Source organism: Lissotriton vulgaris, chromosome 6 (assembly GCF_964263255.1).
Source record: "Lissotriton vulgaris chromosome 6, aLisVul1.2, whole genome shotgun sequence".
Taxonomy (NCBI): Eukaryota; Metazoa; Chordata; class Amphibia; order Caudata; family Salamandridae; genus Lissotriton; species Lissotriton vulgaris.
Window position 1 is genome coordinate 368,508,776 of NC_141694.1, and position 24,361 is coordinate 368,533,136.

The following is a 24,361-nucleotide window of genomic DNA, read 5'->3' on the forward strand; positions in this document are numbered from 1 at the left end:
CCAGATAGGTAACCATTAAATCATGTTTGTTTGTAAAGTTGAAAATGTTTGTGCTGGTTACAGACTCTCTGATTTACCGAATTGGAGGTTTAGTAACTGGTTTGAATTTCTTAATACAGAGGACTTAAAACGTATTATTTTTCTTGGAAATATTGAATTTAACCATAGCAATTTATGATTTAGACTGGTTGCGGCAGTTAAGAAAGTGATCTTTTGTTGCATTGTCCAAGATATTTACATTTAGGATCTAATTGGACTGTAAGTTACCTTACCTTGGTTACCTCATATAAAGGTTGGCAGAGATTTTTTTAAAACAGAAACCTACTATTTTATGACCACTCCTTCTTGACACGCAGGTGAATGTATACCACTGAAGTTGTGTCTGTAGTATTAGAAGTCAACAGCAGATTTTTACGCAATCAGGATATTTCTTGTAGGTGGTTGATATTTCACTCATACATCCTAAATACATCCTGTTGAATACGTATAATTTCTACCCCTACGCAGGGACTTATTAGATGTGCAGAAATGTTAAAATTCTAGCTCCACCCCTTATGGATATCTACGTTTTAAAAATGTACAGTCACCTGTTCCTGCATTAAGCAACAGTAAATCTTAAAGCCTTTTCTTAGTTCAGGTGCCCATGGGTGTCAGATGTGTCCTTAAAACATGTGCATCATAGATAACTAAATTAACAAGTAATCTCAATTCAGTCCTAGCAGCTAATTTTGTAAATGTATTACATTAATAATGGCATGTGCAGTCACCTTCACTTAAAACAAGAGACACCATTTCACATGTGGTTCCTAAGGACGGATACACATTCAGATAAACTATATGTTTTTTACAGGTTACTGACTCTCTGATGTATCGAATCGGAGGGTTTTTGACTGGTAAGAAATGTAGTACATCTGGCCCCCTATATACTTTGTCTACATTGACACATATGAGAACACCTTAAGCTAGTTTAAAACCAAATAGAAATCAAATTCTAACATGGAATGCCATTTTGTGTTTTGTGTTAATTTTTTATTTTTTGCATTTAGTTAGAATTATTTGCTTTCTTATTTTCTCAAAACACTGAACATAATTTGAAACGTCACGTTACACTTAGACAAATCTGAATGCAAGAAGTGTGGTTAATTAGACACACAGTATAAGAAATTCAGAAACCAGCCACTTGCATTAGTCAAATACATTATACTGCCCTTAATCATCTAGTTGATCCAATAGATTTTTTTGAAAATGTATCTTATCTTCATGTTCACTCCTGCTATTGTCTGGATTTCCAGCCGATTTTAAATAAACTAACCATAGATCCTTTTTTGGGGAAAGCGCTGCTTTGTGTGAGCCCCATGATGTAAACCATTTAGATTTGTCTAGGTTTAAAGTGATATCTTAACTTATGAAATCAAAATTCATAAGTTTACACTGTCACATGGGCACAAATTTCCATATTTCACAAGGGCATTCCGAGAAACCTGGCACAGAAAGCCTATGAGGATTTCTATTTGTGTTTACAGGAAGGGCTTTCGGTATTCATGTTTTACATGCTATACAAATGTGAACATTTTCCACATTAGGAATTTCTTCCTTTGTACCCCATCTTCTTCGGGGGTGCTGGATGACCATTTCTCAGGGAATGGATCTATTACTGCCTTCTCCAGGAGTAAATCACATACCATTTCCCACGTGGGATGAGGATAGAAAAACGTTTGTGAATATCACCGGTGTTCCCAAACTTTATAGGCCATCTCCACACTGGAATGTCCACTTCAAGACAATCGAGTAGAATTTACCCATACATAATATGACAATATTATGTGGCAACATTTTGCATGGACAGATTGGTTTGCAGTTGAAAATTCACCTTTCATGCTTCCCAGGCATTGGAAATTAGGCCATTTACATGTATACATTGAGTTCACATGCACATCTGTCTTTCAAAATTGGGTCTGTATCAGCTAGGAACATAGTTGCAGCTTCTCTGTTAACTTACTAAGCCTTCCTTCAAACTGATGGTTTCTTATATAGTTAAATTCAGAAGGAAATACAGCATTAGCTAATATCATAGGGCTTCCTCCACACAAGATGTGAACATTTAATATGTATTGATTATTTTCCTAACAAAGGTGATGACAAAGATTCACACTAGAATCTGAATTCCTCGATTTCTTGTAACAATATGGCCACTGTTAAAGAAACTACATTTATCCACATGGGACAAAAGTATTGGTCATTCACACTCATATATATTGACCTACACAGGGAAATTGGTGGGTGTACACTATCTTAAGAGCACAAGAGAAGTCTACTCTCTACCTCCACTAATACACTTTTTGGCTGCGTTAAAATGTGATGCACAACAAACCTTAAAGCTCACCACTCAGTTCTGCAGTATGTTAAAAATATTGCAGGTACATCAATGAACTGTTTAGATGTATTAGGAGTTTTTCTTTCTGTCTGCTTGGACAAGCATCATGAGACGACACAATGATTCCATATTCTTCCATTTGACATTTAAAATTAAAAAAAAACATAGTTAAGCTCCCCCTAACTAAATGTCTGGGAATTCAACTGTCCCTTAGTACTCTGAAAAATAAATTATGCAAACTTCCTCCTCCAAGCACTTTCAAAATTAATGTTTTGAAATTTGGAATCGGCAATTTGTAAACCTTATTTGAAGTTTGCCTCTGTGTTTTTCACTTAGATTGATCGATGTTATATAATCAAATTAACTATATTGAGCGTAACTACCACAATCTACTTTCACTGGGATGCAAAGTGAGCAACAGTGGAATAACAGCGGAAAACTGTTTGAGAAAGAGTGGTGTAAAACAGGGTGGGTTGTTTTACAAAATGGGTACTGAATGAATAACTGACTGGTTTTTGTAACAAGTCTCTCTGTAAACTGTGTCTATTAAATGTGTATTTTTTTGGCAGTCTTTCAGGTTGTCCACGAGCAAAGAAGAGTGGAATCAGGATAGCACAAAGCAAAGAAGATAAAGAAGACCAAGAACCTATTAGGTATGTCACTTGTCTATGGCACATGCATTAGAAGCTGAAGTGCGGACGCAAAACACACATTTTTACTACAGAGTGATGTCACCATTTAGTATTTGACCAGTCTCTTGTCTTGATTGATTATCATTTACTGTACTTTTGCTGTTTTGGTAGTTTGCTCTATCACCTTCCATCCCTCAGATGTCCAACTGATGAGGATGATGTTGCGTAAATTCTCTTGTCTCCTGTGGCTGTGTCCTCATAATATAAGGAATTGTATATATGCACAACCTTGATTTAAATGGCCTGCCCCATGAAGTAGTTACCATACTGTACCAACAGAAAACAAATGTCTCTATGCTTCATCTCCACTTTCCAGACAGCTATTACATTTAATATATTTCACAAAGGATTGTAGCTTGCTTTTATATTGAAGAAATATTTTAATGCTTAATTTTCAACTTTCCCTCTATGTTTGCCCTTCTGTCAATCAGAGTAACTATTCCATGTTCCAAATCCCTGACTCTACAAATTAGATTATTAATAATTAATTAAACTGGACCATGACCCTACTTTCATTGGTATAATCACTATAATTATGTGGTGTCCTCGGTAAACACTGGATCACATCACTGGTGCAATGACACTTTCTGTATATTCAATCTCATTCAATACTTTTCATCATCAACACATAATAAAGTATTTTTTTTTTGATTTAGACCTCGAGCCATCTTCCACTGGACAGCAAAACACAATCAAAATCCCCAAATTACTACTTAAGAAAATCTTGCAGGACTCTGTCGTAATGTGTCTGGAGAAAATATTTGCAGCCACAACACAAATATTTGAGATTCATGTTATCACATATCGCTGTAAAATCACTGATCTTATGGTCCCCATAAATAGCAAAAAACGTTAGAGAAAAACACAAAAGAACTAGATACCGCTGCAAATATTGGATTCACTTGACAAAAAAGAATATCACAAGGAACACGACACAAAATATTGATTCTGAACTTTTCAACAGAATAATATAGCATTGAATCACACTCTACGTAAACCTTCTCCACTATCTGCTGAAACTGTTGTTACATATCTTATTTTATGTTCTTTGCTGTTCTTGAATCTCTGTCATTATTCTTCCAGAAAAGATTAAAGTTAGTCAAGGCTGAATCATTAAGATAACCACTCTTTCGCTAACTTGTAGGATGAATATGTCTATATTCTCACTGTCACAATGTTAAAAATGAACACAGAGCCTCTTGTTTAAATTCTATTAAACAGGAGATCTCTGGGGCATATTACCAACAACTAGTGATATTTATTGCTAAATGGGCTTAGCAAGTTTTTTTTTATTGCCAAGCATCGCCGGATATTATCGCAGAGATAATGTGCTATTAGCAACGTGTATCTCTAAAGCAATAAAATATCCGGCGATAGCGGCGAAATGCATGAATATCGCTGAGAATACAGCGATATTCAGGCATTAACGCCAATAGGGTCTTAGCCATAATATCCACCTCCCATTGGATATAACGTCTAAGAACTGGTCTGAGCAGGCTTTAGCTTTTGGAGATATTCACGTTTAGCGCAAATATTTCCATCGGTACGACTGCATTGATAATAGGCGTTAGCTTTTGGAGATATTCACGCTTAGCGAAAATATTTCCATCGGTACGACTGCATTGATAATAGGCGATAGCGAAGTTAGCGACTGTTTTTAGTCGCTAACAGGTTGGGTATGCCCACTTTGCATGTCATTAGCGCTAAATATCGCTGATATGCAAAGCGGGCACCAAACCGCTCGCTATCGCCTACAAGCTGTCGCTAACTGCTGTTAGTGACAGCTTGCTAATAGGGTGATAGAATTATCACCGCTTAGCGGCCGAAAACAGCCGCTAAAGCGGCAATAATCTCTTATCACCCTCCTTGATAATATGCCCCTCTGTTCCTCGATTTTTGGAGAATGCTCTTTCGACTTCAATATCTCATATGTTATTGATATTGTCAAACACAAGTATTTAGTAGTAAATCAAGTTTCATTCTCATTTGCCCCTGAAACCACACATACCTTCACGCCAAACTTGCACCTGCAGAATACAATTCTACCAAAAGAAAATGATTCGACTTGTGATACCTTTGCCAAAAATATCACAATCCTAAATTAGTCTTTCCCGTGCTGCACTGCCGAAAATTATCCCTCACCCTTTTCCTCTAACCAGCCTGCTGCCATTTAAGACCACTCTAAAGACTCGACTTTAAGTTCTGTTTGACTATGCAAGGAAAGAAAAGTTGTAGGCGATAATAATGACAAACTAACATATTTTCTATATAAAAATAATTTTTTCTAAACATTTGTTACATGATTTCCCTAGTCAACTTGCTGAGACGTGATTGCAAATGATCGGATTTGATGTATTTGATGAATTTAAAAAAAAGTTACAAAATAAGCATAAATGCTGGCAAGTTTTATCCTGGCAATTCTTGTGCAAATTGGTCAAGTGAAACGTTATAAATGGAAACCTTGGGGCAGATTTATAAGCCCCTTGCGCCACTTTTGCGTCACCTTTCCCATGTTAAAAGTGACACAAAAGTGGCGCAAGGGGCTTGTAAAACTGCTTCCTTGTATATAGAAAAAATTGCTAGTCAGAATTACACCAAATGTGGCGTGAGACTAGCGCACATACCCAAGGTCTGTCTTTGTTTCATATATTGTAAATTATTTCAATGGTTATCAAGAAAATTAATACGTATTTGGAAATGTAAACACATACATGATGTTAGAGGGCTTTTGCAGTGCGTTTGAAATGGTAGCACTCTTAATTTCATACAGGCCCAATCTAATTGTAGTTTCAATTTCTGATAATATGTGTAAGAAGAAAGTAACCTTGGTTTGTATGACTATAAAGTGCTTCTCTATCCATTGAGCTGAAACGAGAAAAACTCTCATAACACCAAGAGAAACACTCTACCGGCCACATGCATCATTGTTGCCGTTTGCGATTTCCTAATTGCGAAAATTAATGAATCGCAATTAAGAAATCGCAAACGGCTATGCACCAAGTAATTGCAATTTTTTTGCGATTTCTGAAATTTCCTTAATTGCAATTCGCAATTTGCGAATCGCAATTAAGGAATCCCTTCCCATAGATTCCTATGGTCCTAGAGGCCCATAGGAATGAATGGGAAGTCATTTTCAATTTGCGATTCGCAATTTGTGAATCACAAATTCAAAATGCAATTTCAAGGGTGCATGGGGGGTCCAAAGCACCCCCCCTGCACCCCTGAAATCTAACTTTAAGTGCATTTTTCACACACCTATGCCCTAAAGGCATGTGTGTGTATACAATGAAACTTTCAAAAATGCACTTTTGTGCATTTTTGAATGTTTTGGCAAATTACCATGAAGGTCAACTTCATGATAATTTACCTCTCCCTATTTGCGAATTAAAAATGTTCATGCATTGCATTTAAGAAATCTTAAATTGTGATTTCTTAAATGCAATCGCAATTTTAGAAATCGCAACATGATTGCGATTTTTAAATTTGTGAAAAACAAGATGCATCCCAATTTTGTCAATTGCATTCGCAAACGGCAGAAAATTGCGATTCGCTCCTTTTGTGAATGCAATTGACAATGATGCATGTGCCCGTACATGTGATCATTCCTTAATATGATGTAATGCTATTTTTATGTTGACTTCTTTGAAGGGCTTGACTGAGAACTAGAACCTGTTCTTCAAAAAATTTTTACACATGCCCTAAAACACATTTAACAAGCCCTACGATAACTGAAGAGGAAATTTGCGGGTTCAGTGTATGTGTGTGCGTGTATGTGTTTGGAAAGGGTGCCTGTGTGTGTGGCTTTGGGAGTGTTTTTGGGGGGTGTCTGTGTTTGTGTGCCTTTCAAGTCCTACAATTTATTAGTGCAATGGTCCCGAATAGAAACTCCTTAAATATTCTAATACTTTCAGGTGCTTGACTATACCCCAACCATGTTTGCTTTTCTGTGTGCTGCTTCCTTGGATATGTTTTCGTAGGTAAATGGACCAAGTCTCTTTGAATAAATCTAGTCACCAAAGTTGTATAGCCTGTTCAAACTATTCTTGCGATCTTGCAGAAAATACTTTATTATATTACTATGTGAGCAAAATATAACTTGAGGCAACACACCATATAGGCATCTACTCTTGCAGATACACATCAACAATGCTCCAGGATCCCAATCATCAAAAGTATTAATTTCCGGAAATTTCCCTCCGAACACACCACGGTTATTCACATGTAGGTTGGCGTTACAGAATATGCCACATATAATGGTACGGTCTCTTCTCTAATGAACATCGTGCTCAAGCACATTTTGAAACAATGCACTGAGTGGTGGCTGGTGTATAGGGCAAACACGCGTTCCAGTGAGGGGAAACTTTGCCTAAGTAGGTTTGTCACATTGCAACTTCAAGCTACAAGCAAAAAGGCCTTTATGGACCCTGGATTTGTGCATCACCCCGGAGGTAGCACACAATTTGTGCACTTCAGAAGAATGTCCTTTAGGCACTGGCAAAGAGAATCACTCCATATGAATATAGGTCAGAAGCGCATCGGCAACAACATTGACATCAAGGGGGCGCTGCACTTTTAACGACTGTGCTGAAGCACCCCTGTGAGAAGTATGAGGCCCCCAGATGGAGTGAGAGAAGTCTGTGACTGCAGCCGGATATATGACGTTACAACGCATACTTTTACCACGCATGCCTTTACAACGCGGTTTTTACATCGCAAACCTTTACAACGCATAGCGCTTTGGGGTGCTGGATAGTGAAAAGTTTAATTTACTATTCCAACTCCAGTCCCCGTGGACACTAGGGAAGGTGTTGGATAGTAAATTAAACTTATTCCCTATCCTAGAGTGCCCCCCAGCGCAATGCGTTGTAATGGTTTGCGTTGTAATGGTTGCGTTGTAATGGTATTGCGTTGTAAAAGTTTTGTTGTAAAGGTTGTTCACCTAGCAGACTAGGAAGGGAGCAAATGATACGGTAAAGAAGAATACCATCCAGTGAAGGTCTAACAGTTGTAGGATCAGTGACTTAGAGCAGATGATCCTAACCCATTTAAGGTAAGAAATTGTTCATTAGGAATTTGAAGGCAACCGTGGAGGAGATTCTGTGTACGACCGGTGGAAGAGAGTTCCAGATCTTTGGAGCAGTGCCCAAGAAGGCTCGGTGGCAGGTTCTCTTTTTGCTAAAGATGTGTGGTTTCAAGAGGAAAGTGTAAGCACTTCTTGATGGTCTACCACCGCCAAATAATTCAAGAATTTGCGCTAGGTAAATGGGGGTTTTGAAATGGAGGGCTTTGTGCGATGAGCAAGCAATCTTTCACTGAAGTCGTGCTTCGTAGGGCAATCACTTCAGGGATTTTAGAACTGGGGATACGTGCGCATTTCTTTTGGTACCCGTAACCAATCTGGCCGCAGCATTCAGTGATGTCCTTAGCGGAGCCAAGGTAAATTTGGGGAGGCAACAAAGCGTAGCACTGCCATAGTCTAGTCTCTGCAAAACAAGCGCATGGACCACCTGCTTGAAATCTGTTTGTGGAAGGAATGGTTTGATATTTCTGAGTATCCTCATCAAGTGTTTAGCTCCCTTACACACATTGTTGATATGATTCTTCATGTTCAGATGCTTGTCCAGGGTGATTCCGAGAGATTTGGCTGAGTCTATAATGAAGGGGGAGCAGTTGAAGGCAGTGAGGTGATTCAATCAGAGGTCTAACTTTCGGATGTGGTTCAGAGTAGAGATGAGAAGGAATTCAGTTTTGGAGGTGTTGAGCAGGAAGTGGTTCTCGGTTAACCAGTTTTGAGTAGACGTTAGGGTAGTGTTGAGTGAAATTATGTTATTCCGTGAGGAGATTTTCAAATAGAGTTGAGTATTGTCAGTGTACATATGGAAGAGAATGTTCGTGGAATTTAGTGCATTAGCTAATGGTCCAAGAACAGGTTGAAGAGTATAGAAGATAGGGTGGACCCTTAGGGGACCCCCATGAATACTGGAGAGGGCTGGAAGAGAGAGTGGTTCGACGAGAACCATTGCTACACCCAACCAGAGAAGCCCATCCTGTTCTTCAGAATAGAAAGTAGTTTGTCATGATTTACATTGGCGAAGGCGGAAGAAAGGTCAAGGAGCATTAGGAGGCAGGATTCATTTTGGTCAAGCTTTTTTAAAATGTCTTTCATAACGTAAGTGAGTGCAGATTGAATCGCTATTGAACAAGGAACTAGACAGGGAAGCCCACTGTTGCCCCTTTTTTCTACTAGCCTTATAAACCCTGGCAATTGCAATACGACACTCAAATTACATGAAGGCCATTGATAATCCAGTTGGCAACCTTAAGATAATGTTCTGTGTTGATGACACGCTCTACATCTCAGTCTCTCCAGAACACTAAATTCCTGCACATATGTAAAGCATATTGGCCTTCTTCCTATTCTCCAATTCTAAAATAAATTGGATTAAAAGCGAAGCCTTGCTCATGACATCCCCCACTCCAGCATGCTCACTCAACACGTACCCATTCAATGGTTGCCTAATAATATGAAATACCTGGAGATACTTATCAACAATAACTTGCATGCAATGAATAAGGATAACTTAACAGTCCTTATGGACCAGATGAGCAGAGACTTTGTAAAGCGGAGCACATTTTAATATTCATTATGGAGCCATGTTATAAGGGTTAAGATGGTGGGTGCCCAATAATAAAATTATGTCTTCAGTTTAATGCCCATTCCCACACCACAGACTCAACGCAGAACCGACCAGCTATATTAAATGGCCCAACACCCACAACAGCTGGCATGCCACTTTCCTTGTGACATGGAATGCTCTGATTGGGTAATCGTTGAGAACAACATGCAGAGTGGTATGGAGGGAGCACAGCTGGTATATGTGCACTATTTCTCACCAGGAAGCGTAGACAACCACATCCTGCTAGGGTCGAGGCAGACACGAATCGCGGCCCACGGATCTCTTAATTGGAACAGCTCTCTAAACATGCAGGCTTCCCTCTGCAACAACACTGGTGTATGTCTCATAGGTCAGCTTGTGTTATTGAGTGAAAAAATTATACCAACTGTACATCAATTCCTCACTAACAGTTTTTTAAACACTTCCCAGACCTGTGCAAAGAATTCAAACTGTCGTCCTGCAACTTTTTATTCTATCTGCAACTGAAGAACTGCCTATGTTCCTATTTGGACATGTGGGGCATCTTTAAAAAGTTGATCTGTAGACTCTACAATTTGCTGATTGAGGAACTGTTCTGTAAACCTGCATTGATGCGCCTTTGAAATAAAAGGCAGGCCTGTATCCAGATTGCATATGTTAATAACATCTTACAAAAGCCCAATACATAAACTGAATGATCAATTATAAATGTGTGAAGACATTGAAGGATTGGAAACTACTTTTAGTGACCCAATCCATGCTTCAAGCTGTTTATTTAATTCCCTGTAATATTTCATGGCCTGTATCTCGTATTGCTAAGTCTGAAGAGAGACAAGCCACATTTTTAACAGGCACTGTAGGAGGAAACATACATGTTTGTCACTGACTCGCTTCTCTCTTTGTGATTCTATTCCTGTGTTACAGATCTTCTTTCTGCAGTATGGATAATACTGATAACCTAATAAAAAAAAGATTCAAATAGGATGTCAAAATAGGCCAGCAAAACTGAATTTACTTAATTAATCTGAATGCTGGAGCTTAAAGCTCAGTGAATGAATGGGTCCACTGGAGTTATCTGTGTTGGAAACCTTAGTCACTTGTGTAAATTCTGGTGTGACCAGTCAGCCCATGCGTGTGATAAAATTAATACAGCGGAGTTGGGTAAACATATGTTATTCATCCCCAAGCAAATCACTGATGCATGGTGGCTTTACAAATACAGTTGTTAACTTGCCTATCTGTTTTGCTTTGTACGCGTCTCCTTTGCATATCTCTGTTTGTTTCACTCTTGAGAACATAATTTTTCCCCAAAGTTTATTTTAACTATGTTGCAATCTCCTTGAGTACTCAGCAATAAAGTAAGCTATTTTATATTACTCATCTGATACACAGGTGTCCTGTTCCTGGTTGTGATGGCCAGGGCCATGTGACAGGAAAGTATGCCTCTCATCGCAGTGCATCAGGATGTCCTCTCGCTGCCAAGAGGCAAAAAGATGGGTACCTCAATGGCTCGCAGTTCTCGTGGAAGGCAGGGAAGACGGAAGGCATGTCGTGTCCTACTCCAGGGTGTGATGGCTCCGGGCATGTCAGTGGCAGTTTTCTCACACATCGCAGGTAAGAAAGCATTTCTGATTCTGATCTTCTCACTATGAATCAGGGACATACTTACTTTTATCTCAGGGACTTCGTATAGCATCAGGAGGATCTATATTTGAACAGGTGCGTCTTTCGGAAAGGGGTCAAATGAGAGCTGATTGTAAATCTCCTCTTCACTAAAATAGATAGTTATCACATTGTGAATTTATTACTTTGTATCTATGGTGTGTATTATAGGTAATGTACGTCATTCCATTAATCACAATTTTCAGAATGGAATCCAAACCTCTGTCGATGTATATTTCTTGCTAAATCTTTGCAATTTATTGCAGCAATCGCATATTTCTGGTCAACTGTAATAGTGTCTCATTCTTGGTTAAAACTATAAATCGTAGCAATCCATTACACTAATGGAAGACTAAGCACTTTCATTACATTTTAAGAGGATGAATTCATTGCTTTGACAAATCAAACTCTTTTTAAATGCTTAGCCTTAAAGTCCAGTCTAAATGACTGTATGGCATGCTATGAACACATGCTAAACCATTCATAACACTGAAGTGGGAGCCCATGTATCTTTCACTCTCTTAAATGTGTATCTCCTGATGCCGGTACCACTGCTCGGAATCCAGAGCTCTCTGGTTAACAGAGGCTACTTCAGTTTATCTTCTGTCCACATAGTGAGGTATGAAAACTTCCATGGTCTTTATACAGGAGTAAAGCTGGAAAAGACACCAGGCATAAGCATGCCTCACTATGTGGACTAAAGATAAACTCCATCCAGATCACAAGAGGCCCACAGTCACTCTACACAGCTAAACCTGCTGCAACAAAAACTGTAACAAAACAGCTTTGATTCACATACATTTGATTGTATGGAATATGTGATGTCATTATTAGAATATTGGATCACATCACCGCTGCTGGTTTAAATAGTGGTGCCGTGAAGAATCAAACAAAAAACCACAAAAAATTCCGGAATCATGGAAAGGATTGGCGAACTGTCCAATCTATAAGCAGGTTGACAAGAGCAATACCAACAATTACCAACTTGACGCCCTAATCGACATAGAAGCCACGTACTATGCTGGAATGATCCTGGAAGAACTAACATTCTGGGCATCATCCTAATCCATCATCCCCATAAACTAGACTGGTTTCTGTAGAGGACTAGGAACCACTACTAATATTACGGTGCTAGCTCTGCTGATGGATCTGGCCAACGCTTCAAAATAGCAGCTATTCTTATGCTTCTTAGACAATAGCGCAGCATTCGATCATGTAGTCCATGCCAAACTATGGCGGAAATTGAAAATGTGGGGGATTCCAAAAGCCTTCCTAAACCAGTTGAGTTTGCTACACACTGACACCTGGGTCAAGATCAAACTGGAACCCACCTCTCAAGGCGAATCAACACCTCCAAATAACTAAAACAAGGGTGCGTTCTAGCACCCTTGCTCTTTAACCTCTTCCTGGCTGATCTTCCGAGCAACTGGACAAGAGCACATCACATGCCCCTAGATTGGGAAAAACTACCCTGTTCAACCTTTTATATGCAAATGACCTGGTGTTAATAAGTCGTACACCAATTGGCCTGCAACACCTCCTGAATACCACTAACAAATTTTTCACAATGTAACGCACTAAACATCAATTCAAAGAAAACAAAAATCATGACAGTGAATCATCACAGGAGGATAAAAATTAGCTGGTATTTGGATGGATAATGCCTAGACCGGGTAATCAACCACAAATACCTCGGAGTCTTATTGTACAGCAGAGGCTCGTACAAACCCCAACTGGAGGCCCTGTGATGGAAGGACACCACAAGCTCCTTAGCAATGAAGTCTTTGAGAAAAGTCCTGCCAGATCTAACCCTTGATCCTTTCCTACAGGTCATTGGAGCAAAACTTCAACCAATGCTCACATATGGGAGTGAACCAATGCAAGGGAGAAATGAGATGGCCCTGGATAATACAATCAGCAGCGCTTACAGAGCAATTTTTCATCTACCAACCTACGTTTAGAATTTGGTCTACAGAACCAATCAGTGGAAAGGAGGGGGCATATATAAAAAGCTGTCATAACATAATAGGCGCTGATCCAGAAACTCTTAACTCTATCTTTGGAGAGAACTGTCATGCCGAGAGCAAACACCTGCCAGAGAGTATCTGCTTGATTCCCTAACAGGATTGGGATTAACCAACCTTTGGGTAACCCCTGAGGCTCACCAGAATTTCCAAAAGTTTGTAACAAAGGTAACAAGAATGACATCTATCGCAGAAGACAAAGAAACCCTGGCTAAAAGGGTACATGGCTGGACAGTGCTCAATGACTACAAAGCTCTCAAACCTCAAATTTATTTAAAAACAGGAGTCAAAATGAAGACAAAAGAAATATTCCTAAGGTTATGTTTTGGCATTTCACCAATCCTCCCGTCCCTGCAGCCTTGGAAAAGTTGAGCAGACTTGCCGCCTCTGTGGAATGGGAAATGAGGACATTGTGCACGTCATCTGTATCTGTCCTAGTCTAAAGGACATAAGATAAACTTTACTCCGCCCAATATTCAAAAGAGCAGCACCATAACCTGTAGACAGGCAGGAAAGCTATGCTTCAACCCTGCAGAAACTCAGTTAAACTGCAGACTTACAAAGTTCTTTGATACAGTGGAAGAGAGACTCAAACGCAAGCCACAAAGCGAAAATTGAACAATAAATAGTATTGATCATGTAAACTCCACCATCGGGTCACTTTTAATTGGCACATTCGATCCGGCCATGCGATTGGTTGGTCAGACTGCGCAGACCATGTTTACATCATGAAGCACAGGCACTTTAAATCTGAAATTACTTTTAATCTCCAACTTGACATCAGAACTGAGAACTGGGTGCACGCTTTCACTCACATTGTATTATCAGGAAGCTCAACATAAAAGACTGTATACTCTGATATAATTTATAACTTGCTGTACAAATTGAAAGAAGGACGGATTTGTTGTGGTTTTTAAATGCATCAATTATGTTTTTAAATTGTGAATTTCAACTAACTAAACAATAAATCCCTTACTTACTGAAGAAGCAATGTGAAAAATAAATACAATTGCAAAAAACGTGTTGGTCTAGTTAGAGGTTCTCAAAAGATATAGATATTGAATCCTTTTCCTGAAATAAAGCGGTGAGATCTTTATGGTAACAAATCTGACGCATTTTAATTAATGCTATTTGGAAAAATTTAGGTTTTCTCATTGCCGAATCAAGGAAATATGAATGATATGGCCTCAAACTATTTTCTTCTTTTTATTGCATCTTACATGATATCAGGGGATATGACATCAGATTAAGGTCTACTCTTAGTCTAAAAAAGGGCCCTCTGGGGCCCCCTTCTTTCAACTCTTAGTTTATGCTTTTAACTCTGTTAAATAGTAACAATAATCAAAGAGAGTGGATCATCACTGGGATTTTTTCCTTTAAGAGTAATAGACTAAACACTGCTGAAAATAGAAATGTGTTATGTGTTTAGACTGTTAATAGGCTGTTTACTTTCTTATTGTCACCAGTCTATCAGGCTGTCCCAGGGCCACTTCAGCAATGAAAAAAGCAAGGCTATCAGGAGATGAGATGCTGACAGTGAAGCAACGGGCGACTAACGGTAAACATTCATTTACTTTGCACAAGTTGATAATTTTTAGGATATTGAAGACACCATTGCTTTTTATTCGGAATGCAGTTCATCTGAATGGATGCAGAGAAGTGCAGTGGTTTCATGGAGCAAAAAAAGGACACCTAGGATTACTGATTTGCATTGCCTGAATGATAAATCACAACTAATTTCAACACTACTCCGTCCCTATACATGGGAGCGAAAGTATCAATAGTACTGTAGATGTCGAAGTACTGGAACCAGGGCATATATGGGGTTTCTGCACCACAATTATGGCTGGCTTTCACTACCTAAGTAGGTATTACTATGGCACGATTTCCTTGCCTGTGTTAGGGCTAATAGCACTTTTGCTACATCACTGCCTATACACTGAACCAGCCATGTTATACTATGAACTAGTCAACCCAGTTAGGAAATATTAAACTGCAGTTTGTCTATCTCAGTCAAAGTAAAACATACTTTATTGGCTTTGCACATTGTATATCTATTTGGCCAACAGGTACATCTTTGTCATCCTTGAGGCATAGACATCACATTCCCAAGCACATAACATGCCATGGTGGGCCATATATTACCTTTTAAGGTCACATTCAACACATCTTCGTAAACAACACAAAGCAATTTTCAGTCTCTTCAACGCTCTGCACATTGGGTATCATGTTCACTTAGAGATCAGGGGTGAGCATAGACCAAGCTCCACTTACTTCCTTACTTCCTATCAGCATATAACCGACTTATTAAATCATTTAGGGGCATATTATCAAGAAACTGCGTTAACAATTGTCGCTGCTTTAGCTGCAGAAAACTGCAGCTAAAACGGCGATAATGAGCTTGATAATATGCTGTTGAGAATTCCCATAGAAGCCCATGTTCTGGTGTCAACATGGGCTTCTATGGGAATTTTCAAGGGAATATTACCAAGCCCAATATCACCACTTTAGCGGCAGTTTTCTACGCTGTGCTTGACAATATGCCCCTTAATTCCATCAGTGTCTCAGAACAACTAGTCAACAAGCTTCCATAGCCCAAAGTTTATAGTGCTCCATACACAACTCAATCCGACCTTACCTGAATTGCTAAAAACTTTATCAAATGCATTCATACTCGTCTTCGTCCGAATACCGATGACCTGACAAAAGTCAAAAGTAGACAGAAATTCAAATGTGTAGATACTTACTTGGCTTCCCGTTAAAAGGCAAGCTCCACTTGGAAAAGCCTTTTTAAACTACGCCAGTGGGCAGTGTTGCAAAACAATGCGGCTAATACTGCACTCCTCCTACTGTACCATTTAAGAACTAGCCATCAGGCTTGTCCCTCTTCCAGTTGGATGTATTGCGTTACAACGCATGCTTTTACAACGCATGCCTTTACGACACAACTTTTACAACGCAATTCGTTACAAGGACTTGCGTTGGGGGGCGCTGGATAGTGAATAGTTTAATGTACTATTCCAACTCCAGTCCCCGTGTATAGTAGGGAAGGTGTTGGATAGTAAATTAAAACTATTCCCTACCCTAGAGCGCCCCCAGCGCAAGTCGTTGTAATGAATTGTGTTGTAAAAGTTGCGTCGTAAAGGTACTGCATTGTAAACGTTGCGTTGTAAATGCTGTTCCCCCTTCCAGTTAAGGAAAGCCATCCAATACATCTTTTAGCTTTGAAAAAGGCTTTCTTCTGGGACTTCATGCATTCACAAAACAATAGCATAGATGGCATATCACTCACTTAAACCCCACAAGAAGTCGGAAAGCATTTGTTTGGCCCGGGGCCTAGAGGCAAGAGAATGCCCATTCCTACTCAATGATTTGACCGATGGCCCCGGTTTGCTGTGAGGACATAGCTAATTCAAATCCACTCATTAAGAAGAACAACCATGCACAAACTGAGTCTAATCCTGGATAGGACCACAAAAGCGTTGCTGTTTACAATTAAATATGTTTACTGCTCGACAACCTGAGATGAAAAACTGTTTAGCAAAAATTGTTGCATGCTTCTTAAGTTTGGACTGCTGTATGGAGTATAAACAACAACATCTGAGGATGCTTGATTGATGTATCACTTGGGTCACTTTCCAAGGTAGGAAACTCGTTAATCACTATTGTGACACGTGCTAAACCAGGAAAAGAAAGAATGCCACTTTCAAATGCTTCTGTGGACAAAACTGGAGTGGGATAAGACTCCCCTTTCCTTGATGCTCTGAAAAAGCGCTATTCATCTTCCATCTTTTAGACCAATGTAAGAAGAAAAAGTGAACTCTCAAGGACAGACATCAGTCAGTGGCCCATTATTGATCCAACATTATTTAACCACTATAAAATTAACATATATGATTCATTCAGAAAGGCAACAAGTGGTATAATACTGATAAAACTATATCCCATACACAGACTTCGGCAGTGGCAGCTCCTCCGCTGAGGGGGAGGAGCGTCACCCCACTGCTAAATGAAGGAAAAATAAAATGATAATAACTGGACGTTAATATCAGTTTGTGCGTCTTTGCAGGCGGGGCTGCTCTGCTCTCATAGCAGGGGAAGGAGTGGTGGCCCTCTGTAAAGTGCATGTTCTCCATGCAGGCTGCAGTACAGACTGCATGGAGAACATGCCCAGGCCTCCATTCCCCATCTGAGTGCCGAACCACAACACACAGACCAATCACAACGCTGCATTGCAGCGTTGTGATTTGTCCGGGGAGCCTGGCTGCTTACTCTTCTGGCTGGAGCAGAGGGCCGATGACAAGGGACGATGTAGAGAGACATGAGGAGGTACATTTTCTTTTTTCTTTTATCTTTATCCCCTTCCCCATCTGCCCCTCCACCCCAGATCTATGCCAGCCACTACGGGACTTCTGTTCCCCAATGATTGTTTAAGCCACAGGAAGAACCCTGGAAAATATTGTAGTGTTAATATAATAGTACTGCATAGTAAACAGAGTGCTTAGTAATTCACAGGAGAAAATGACTAGACCTGCAGCAGAAAGAGATGATGAAGAAAACTAGAGCCAGCAAATGGTGGGATTGAGCACCCTGAAAGAGAAAATTCACAATTCAAGATCAGTATCAACACAACTGAAAGTGGTATGGGGAAGGGGAAATGCCTAAGGGAGCAGTGGGACAAGGAGTGTGGGGAGAATTGGGGTGTTGCACTGTTATGTAAGAGTCAGGGTAAAGTATAACTTGTCACAGCAATATCAAATACCTTGCAAGTCAATGGAAAAAAGTGAAGTGGAGGATAATGGGAACTGTTCCATGTTCTGTCGTGAAGTTGGCATTGGAGTATAATATGCAAATAATTATGTCATACTAAAAACAGAAGACAAGACCCACATAAACTGATACGCAAGGTTTTAAACCCCTTGTCAGAAAGAGTTTTTCACTATAAACCATAAGGAACTTCTCTCAGCTCCAAGATGAATATGTTCTCATCCCTTTTCCTATGGCTTCCATCAACCACTATCTTTAAATTATCAATCAGCCATTCACTCTTGGCGGTATCTCTATTGCCCTAGTGCAACCTACCATGTAATGAACACATTATATATCTGAAACCCCAAAAGTCTGGTTTCCATCTCGCTGCTCAGCCCTAGTATGAACACGAGGCGGATACGCCCTGTGTGATGCATGTGCAGTAGGTTCGAGTTAGTGCATGCACTGCAGACTGCACGTCATAGGTACACAGACTGTCAGTTGAACTCTCTCTTTGTAGTTCCATCAGAGACTCTCATAATCATTATGGGGGTCATTACGATGTCGGGCGGATTGCCTCCGCCAGGCTGGCGGTAGCCACCACCGGTCTGGCGGAGGCAATCCGCCCGACATCCACACTAGTATTCCCTCCCCCTGCCATATTAGTATGGCGGGGGGACCTCGGCGGACGGAGAGACCGTCCGCCGCTTTCCCGCCCCGGTCGCCTTGCGGCCGCGGCAGAAAAGGAATAATATGGTGGCACATTGTATATCTATTTGGCCAACAGGTACATCTTTGTCATCCTTGAAGCATAGACATCACATCCCCAAGCACATAACATGCCATGGTGGGCCATATATTACCTTTTAAGGTCACATTCAACACATCTTCGTAAACAACTCAAAGCAATTTTCAGTCTCTTCAACGCTCTGCACATTGGTTATCATGTTCACTTAGAGATCAGGGGTGAGCATAGACCAAGCTCCACTTACTTCCTTACTTCCTATCAGCATATAACCAACTAATTAAATCATTTAGGGGCATATTATCAAGAAACTGCGTTAACAATTGTCGCTGCTTTAGCGGCAGAAAACTGCAGCTAAAACGGCGATAATGAGCTTGATAATATGCCGTTGAGAATTCCCATAGAAGCCCATGTTCTGGTGTCAACATGGGCTTCTATGGGAATTTTCAAGGGAATGTTATCAAGCCCAATATCACCACTTTAGCGGTGCCTGCCGCTTTGTAAATGCAAATGCTGAAATGCATTTTTAGCATTGTGGTGGGCGGTGCAGAGAGCACCGCCCGCCACAATGCTAAAAATACAGGATGTGCCTGCCTTTATGGTGGGCACATCCTAATACTACCCACGGGACCCCCGCCCTTATGGCGGGCGGTCCCTATTACCACGAGGATGGCGGGCGGGCAAAGTCCGCCTGTCATCCTAATGATCCCCTAAGTGTCACCCTTAATAACCCAAAAAGGTGACTTCAGTCCGATACTGTCCCTATGCTCTTGGCACACCTAAAATGGTACGTAGTGCCCTTGCAGAAACAATAACTGAACAATGTGTGCTGTGTCTCTAGAGGAGCATCCCAAGATGCCTTTCGAGAGGGAGCAAGGAATCCCCAAGGGGTGATGCACTGTGTCCCTGCCCCTGTATATGGGAAGATCCTTGCCGCTCTCTTTAGGTCTTCCAATGGGACTTGCTAACCGTACACCAGTTTGCATGTCTCTCATGAGACATTTGACCTTGTTAACATGTCTGTCGTATTCTGCATCAATTCAAACAAGGGAGCTCCCACATGATGCGCGGGTGATAACTTTGCACCTATGCATTAGGTATTAAAGATGGGTCTTTATAACATTGTTAGAAATTGGGTCTCTGGTTGGCAGAGATGTGCACCCTATCCAAGTAGGGACCACAATTCTAGTCAGGGTGAGTCACAACACAATCCTAAATTATCTTGTCCTCATCCTCTGGTAGCTTTCCACAGAGGAGGCAGCCTTAACCTAGAGGCCTATGTGTAAAGTTTTTCTGCAATATCTCATACAACAACACAATACATAGACCACAAAAAGAGACCACACCAGGTTAGAAAAATGTTATAATATATTCTGAACAGAACAAGATCAAAATGACAACATTTCAATGTGTAGAAGTTAAGATATTGAATTTCAAAGGAGTAAATGCAGAAAAGTGCCTAGAAACAAGTAGTACTAAAAATTTTACTTTAGATCACGCTGGACCAGGGCAAGGTCAAAGTTCAGGTCAACACCAATGGAGAGCCGGCTGGCTACAGGATTGACGCAAGACCCCACTGAACAAAGTACCTTTCCTGGTCACATGCAACAAGATGTATTGATCTTCTCCATATAGTGAAGGCGATGCGTCAGCTTCGAAGGAGGTGCCAGAGTCGAGAGGCGATGATTGATGCATTGGTTCTAATTCACACTATCGGGTTGATGCGTCAGAGTCAAGCCTCGTGGTAGGAACGTCAGATCAGCGCTTTGTCATCATCGACCCTCACAGTTGGGTTCCGCATTGTCGTCGAGCTGTGCAGAGATGTCTCCTGATTGGCACTGCATCGGCATCAAAGAGCGCTGCATTGGTTCAGATCTATTCAAACAAAGGGGGATTGCCTCAATACTCCACCCACACCTGGGCAGTATCAACGAAAAACACAAAATTGATGCAGTGGAATAAATCAAAAAGCAACTTAATGTTTGAAGGAAAACTAAATGAATCCCTCATATGAAACTTAATGTCCTCAAGAGTTCATCTTATTGCATAAACACACACCCACACAGGATCCAAATGTTTGTTCCTATTTGTATATTTGTTTAGAAGCAGTATTACATAAAATATCTACAAAAAAATTCAATGAAGAAATACATGAAATATATACATATGAATTCAAAATACATAAACCATCACACACATTCTCTTCAACAAATGAGTCCTTGTTACCCTGATTTCATGTACGTATGCGAAAAGAAACTAATGTTTTACAACACTTATGATTCGCAATCCGCAAAAAAGGGGATAAGCACAGACAATGGGAAACTTTTTATCTAACCCCCTTTTTTTTCATTAAATTGTGCTATATAATTTCTTTTGGTTCAAATCAAAATTGTGAGGGCTTCTCCGATCTGTAAAGTCGATGCTTTTCAGCCCATTTGCTTTGGCCCGCATCAGGACTGGGGCCAGAAGGAAACCTTAAATAAATCCGCCCATCATTCCAGCACGGACACCATAAGCCCTTCTCTTAGAGGGTATACTTAATCAATATAGATTTTTTTGTTGGAGTATAGGCGAGGACTTGCTTCTGGGAAATCTAGTTTGGAGGAGCAGATCCCGAACCGCTTTTAAAAGGGTCGAGCTTTCACTTAACCAAAATCGCAAGAAGTTTGCCACCATATGCCAGGGGAATCCTCCATGGCTGTACCGCTTGTGCGCCAAGGGTCACGTGACCCTTTTAAGAGCGGTTCGGCATCTGCTCCTCCAAACTAAGTTTCCCAGACACAAGTCCTCGCCTTTACTCCAACTAAAAGCCTATGGGAGGGGTAGGACTCACAGAGAAAAATGAAATAGGTGGTTTGTCATTTTACTTGGCTTTTACTTACATAGCACCCTGTCCTTTGGGTTGCCAAGGTCCTTCCTTAGGGGTAACATATATGTAATAAAAGGGGAGTTTAAGTCTTGACAAGTAGTTTGAAATGAGAAATCGAAGTAGCAGTAAACTGCACACAGAAAGGCCCTGCAATGGCATGTCTGAAACAGGTTTGAAAGGCCAATTGTGTGGGTGGCACAATTAGCGCTGCAGACCCACTAGTAGCATTTCATTTATAGGCCCTGGGTATATGGTATACCACTTTACAGGTGTAAGTCAATAATAATATGTTTAAGGGCGAGAGCACATGCCCTTTGGCACTGGTTAGCAGTGGTAAAGTGCTCAGGGTTCTAAAATTAGCAAAAACAAGAGCAGAAAAATGAGGAATAAAAGCAAAAAAATTGGGAAAGACTACACTAAGGCTGTCAGGTCTAACAGTCATCTAATATGATTCCATCAGAAAAGGACATCCATCTTGACTTTTTAAAAGTGGCTCCCACTTCTAGACCTTACCACATTTAAACTGAATTTCATTCAAGGCCCTTCCTCTCCAGCCACTGCAGCATTTTGCTAATAAACTTACTCTAACTGGAAGTCTGCACTCTATAAGAAGCTAAGCTACATTTCGCCTCAACCCCATTGTGGTAGTGGGGTATTTTGGAAACTTAGACTTACATCAGCACTTCAGGGGGAATAACTCCTTCATATCAGGAGACCATGTGTATAAAGCCATTAAAAAAGTACTGTTGGGGTCTAAATCCACATAATAATGAGAAAGAAACAGTGGAATTGGGTGTTTACATACAGTGCCCTCAGCTATCAAATTAGGTCCCAGTAAAGATGAAATTGAAGCCCATTCTTCAGTTGATAGCTCGTCTTTATTAGGCCTGTTAGGTAAATCGTCCCAACTCAATATTCTGGCTGAACCAGGGCCGGACTGGCTACCGGGCGTTTTGGCAAGCTGCCGAGCTGGGGACTGATTTCGTTGATGGGGACCTGCATGTGCTGAACGAAATTTGTTTTGCTTTGTTTATTTCGAAGCACACGCAGGTCTCCATCAATGAAATTAGCCCCCACCGCAGTGACATCAGCCCCCAGTTCAGCAGCATGCCAAAACGCCCGGTAGCCAGCCCAGCCCTGGGCTATTATTTCTCTTTGGACTCTTTTTGTACGCTAGTAGTCAGGACTCTGATTCTTTTTATACTTTGTTATGTCACCAGTGCTCCAAGTTCAGTGGGAGGAGACAGGAAGGGATGGCTAGAAGTGAAGGGAGGATGGTAGAGTTCTAAATAGGACGTCAGGCAAACATTTACTGTTAACGTTTTGAGGTAATTATTTCAATGTAATGTGAAAGTATATGTAAAATATTTGTAAGTATATGTAAAACTAAATTATTCACTCCTCACAAAAGCTGAAAGCAGCCGGGACAATAAATTAGATTATATTTGTATAGCAAAATATGTTCTACAAAAAATGTATATAAATGTAAATAAACGTACTTGAGATAATTAACGGTGGTATATGCAAAGTGATGTCTTTTGAAAGGTAAATGTGCCTTTATGATGCCTTACCCTCTTCCATGCCATCTTATTGAGATTTGTAAGTAATTTAGATAACCACAAAGGTTTTTTTTTAGCAAAAATGTTGTCTTTCAAAGTATATGTGTAAAGGAGTACAAACAAACATATTGTATTATAGATTATCTCCTGCATAGTAACAGAACAACAAAACAGCCTTTTCCATTGTTTGTGCTTTAGGTATAGAGCACGATGAAGAAATGAAACAGCTTGATGATGAAATCAAAGAGCTCAATGAATCAAATTCCCAGATGGAAGCGGACATGATTAAGCTCAGAACGCAGGTAGCAGTTTTATTAAGCCTAAATGGAGTTGTAATAAAACATATTAAGACTGTTGTAAGTATTTGTCTGGCTTACATTATGTATAAATATATATATATATATATATATATATATATATATATATATATATATATATATATATATATATATATATATATATATATATATATATATATATAGTGTGTGTGTAGATGAAATATATACGTAATATATGCATATACTACATCTGCACTGTGTCCCAACGTACATAGACCACATTATCTACAAAGAGCACTGCATTTTCACAATATGCCTTTCAATGGTTACTTATCAGAACCACATTAGTTAGTGTTTGACAGTGGCAATTGCTTTTTTACTCCAAGCGCCAATAAAAAAATATGAAAAACAGTTCCCATCTTTAAGAATTACACAAGCGATGTGGCATTCAACTGTGACGGTTCTCCTGAACCGTTTCTTTCTTTTTTAAATGCAGTTCTGATCATTCCTCCCATCCTCTATATTCCTTCACTTATCAAATAAATGAAAAGTAATTAACAAACATAAATACACCTTGAAAACATCACCAAATATCATTGTTCTTATTATGTTTATTTGTAATTTGTCCTATTCCAAGTTAAAACCGTATGAACATGAGTACGTAACACTTTACAATTCAAGGTGGCAGATTTACAAGCCCCTTGCGCCACTTTTCTGTCATTTTTAACATGGCGAAGATGATGTAAAAGTTGT

General features: G+C 40.0%; 1 protein-coding gene across 1 annotated transcript in view; it reads left to right on the forward strand.

Moving 5' to 3' along the window:
• Positions 1 to 24,361, forward strand: part of MYT1L (myelin transcription factor 1 like) — a 1,231,183-nt gene that overhangs the window by 1,188,750 nt on the left and 18,072 nt on the right. Inside the window, exons 18-21 of the mRNA XM_086926390.1 lie at positions 2,944 to 3,027; positions 11,115 to 11,336; positions 14,875 to 14,966; positions 23,529 to 23,632. Coding sequence (XP_086782516.1) covers positions 2,944 to 3,027; positions 11,115 to 11,336; positions 14,875 to 14,966; positions 23,529 to 23,632 — 502 coding nt within the window. The remainder of the gene's footprint in view (positions 1 to 2,943; positions 3,028 to 11,114; positions 11,337 to 14,874; positions 14,967 to 23,528; positions 23,633 to 24,361) is intronic.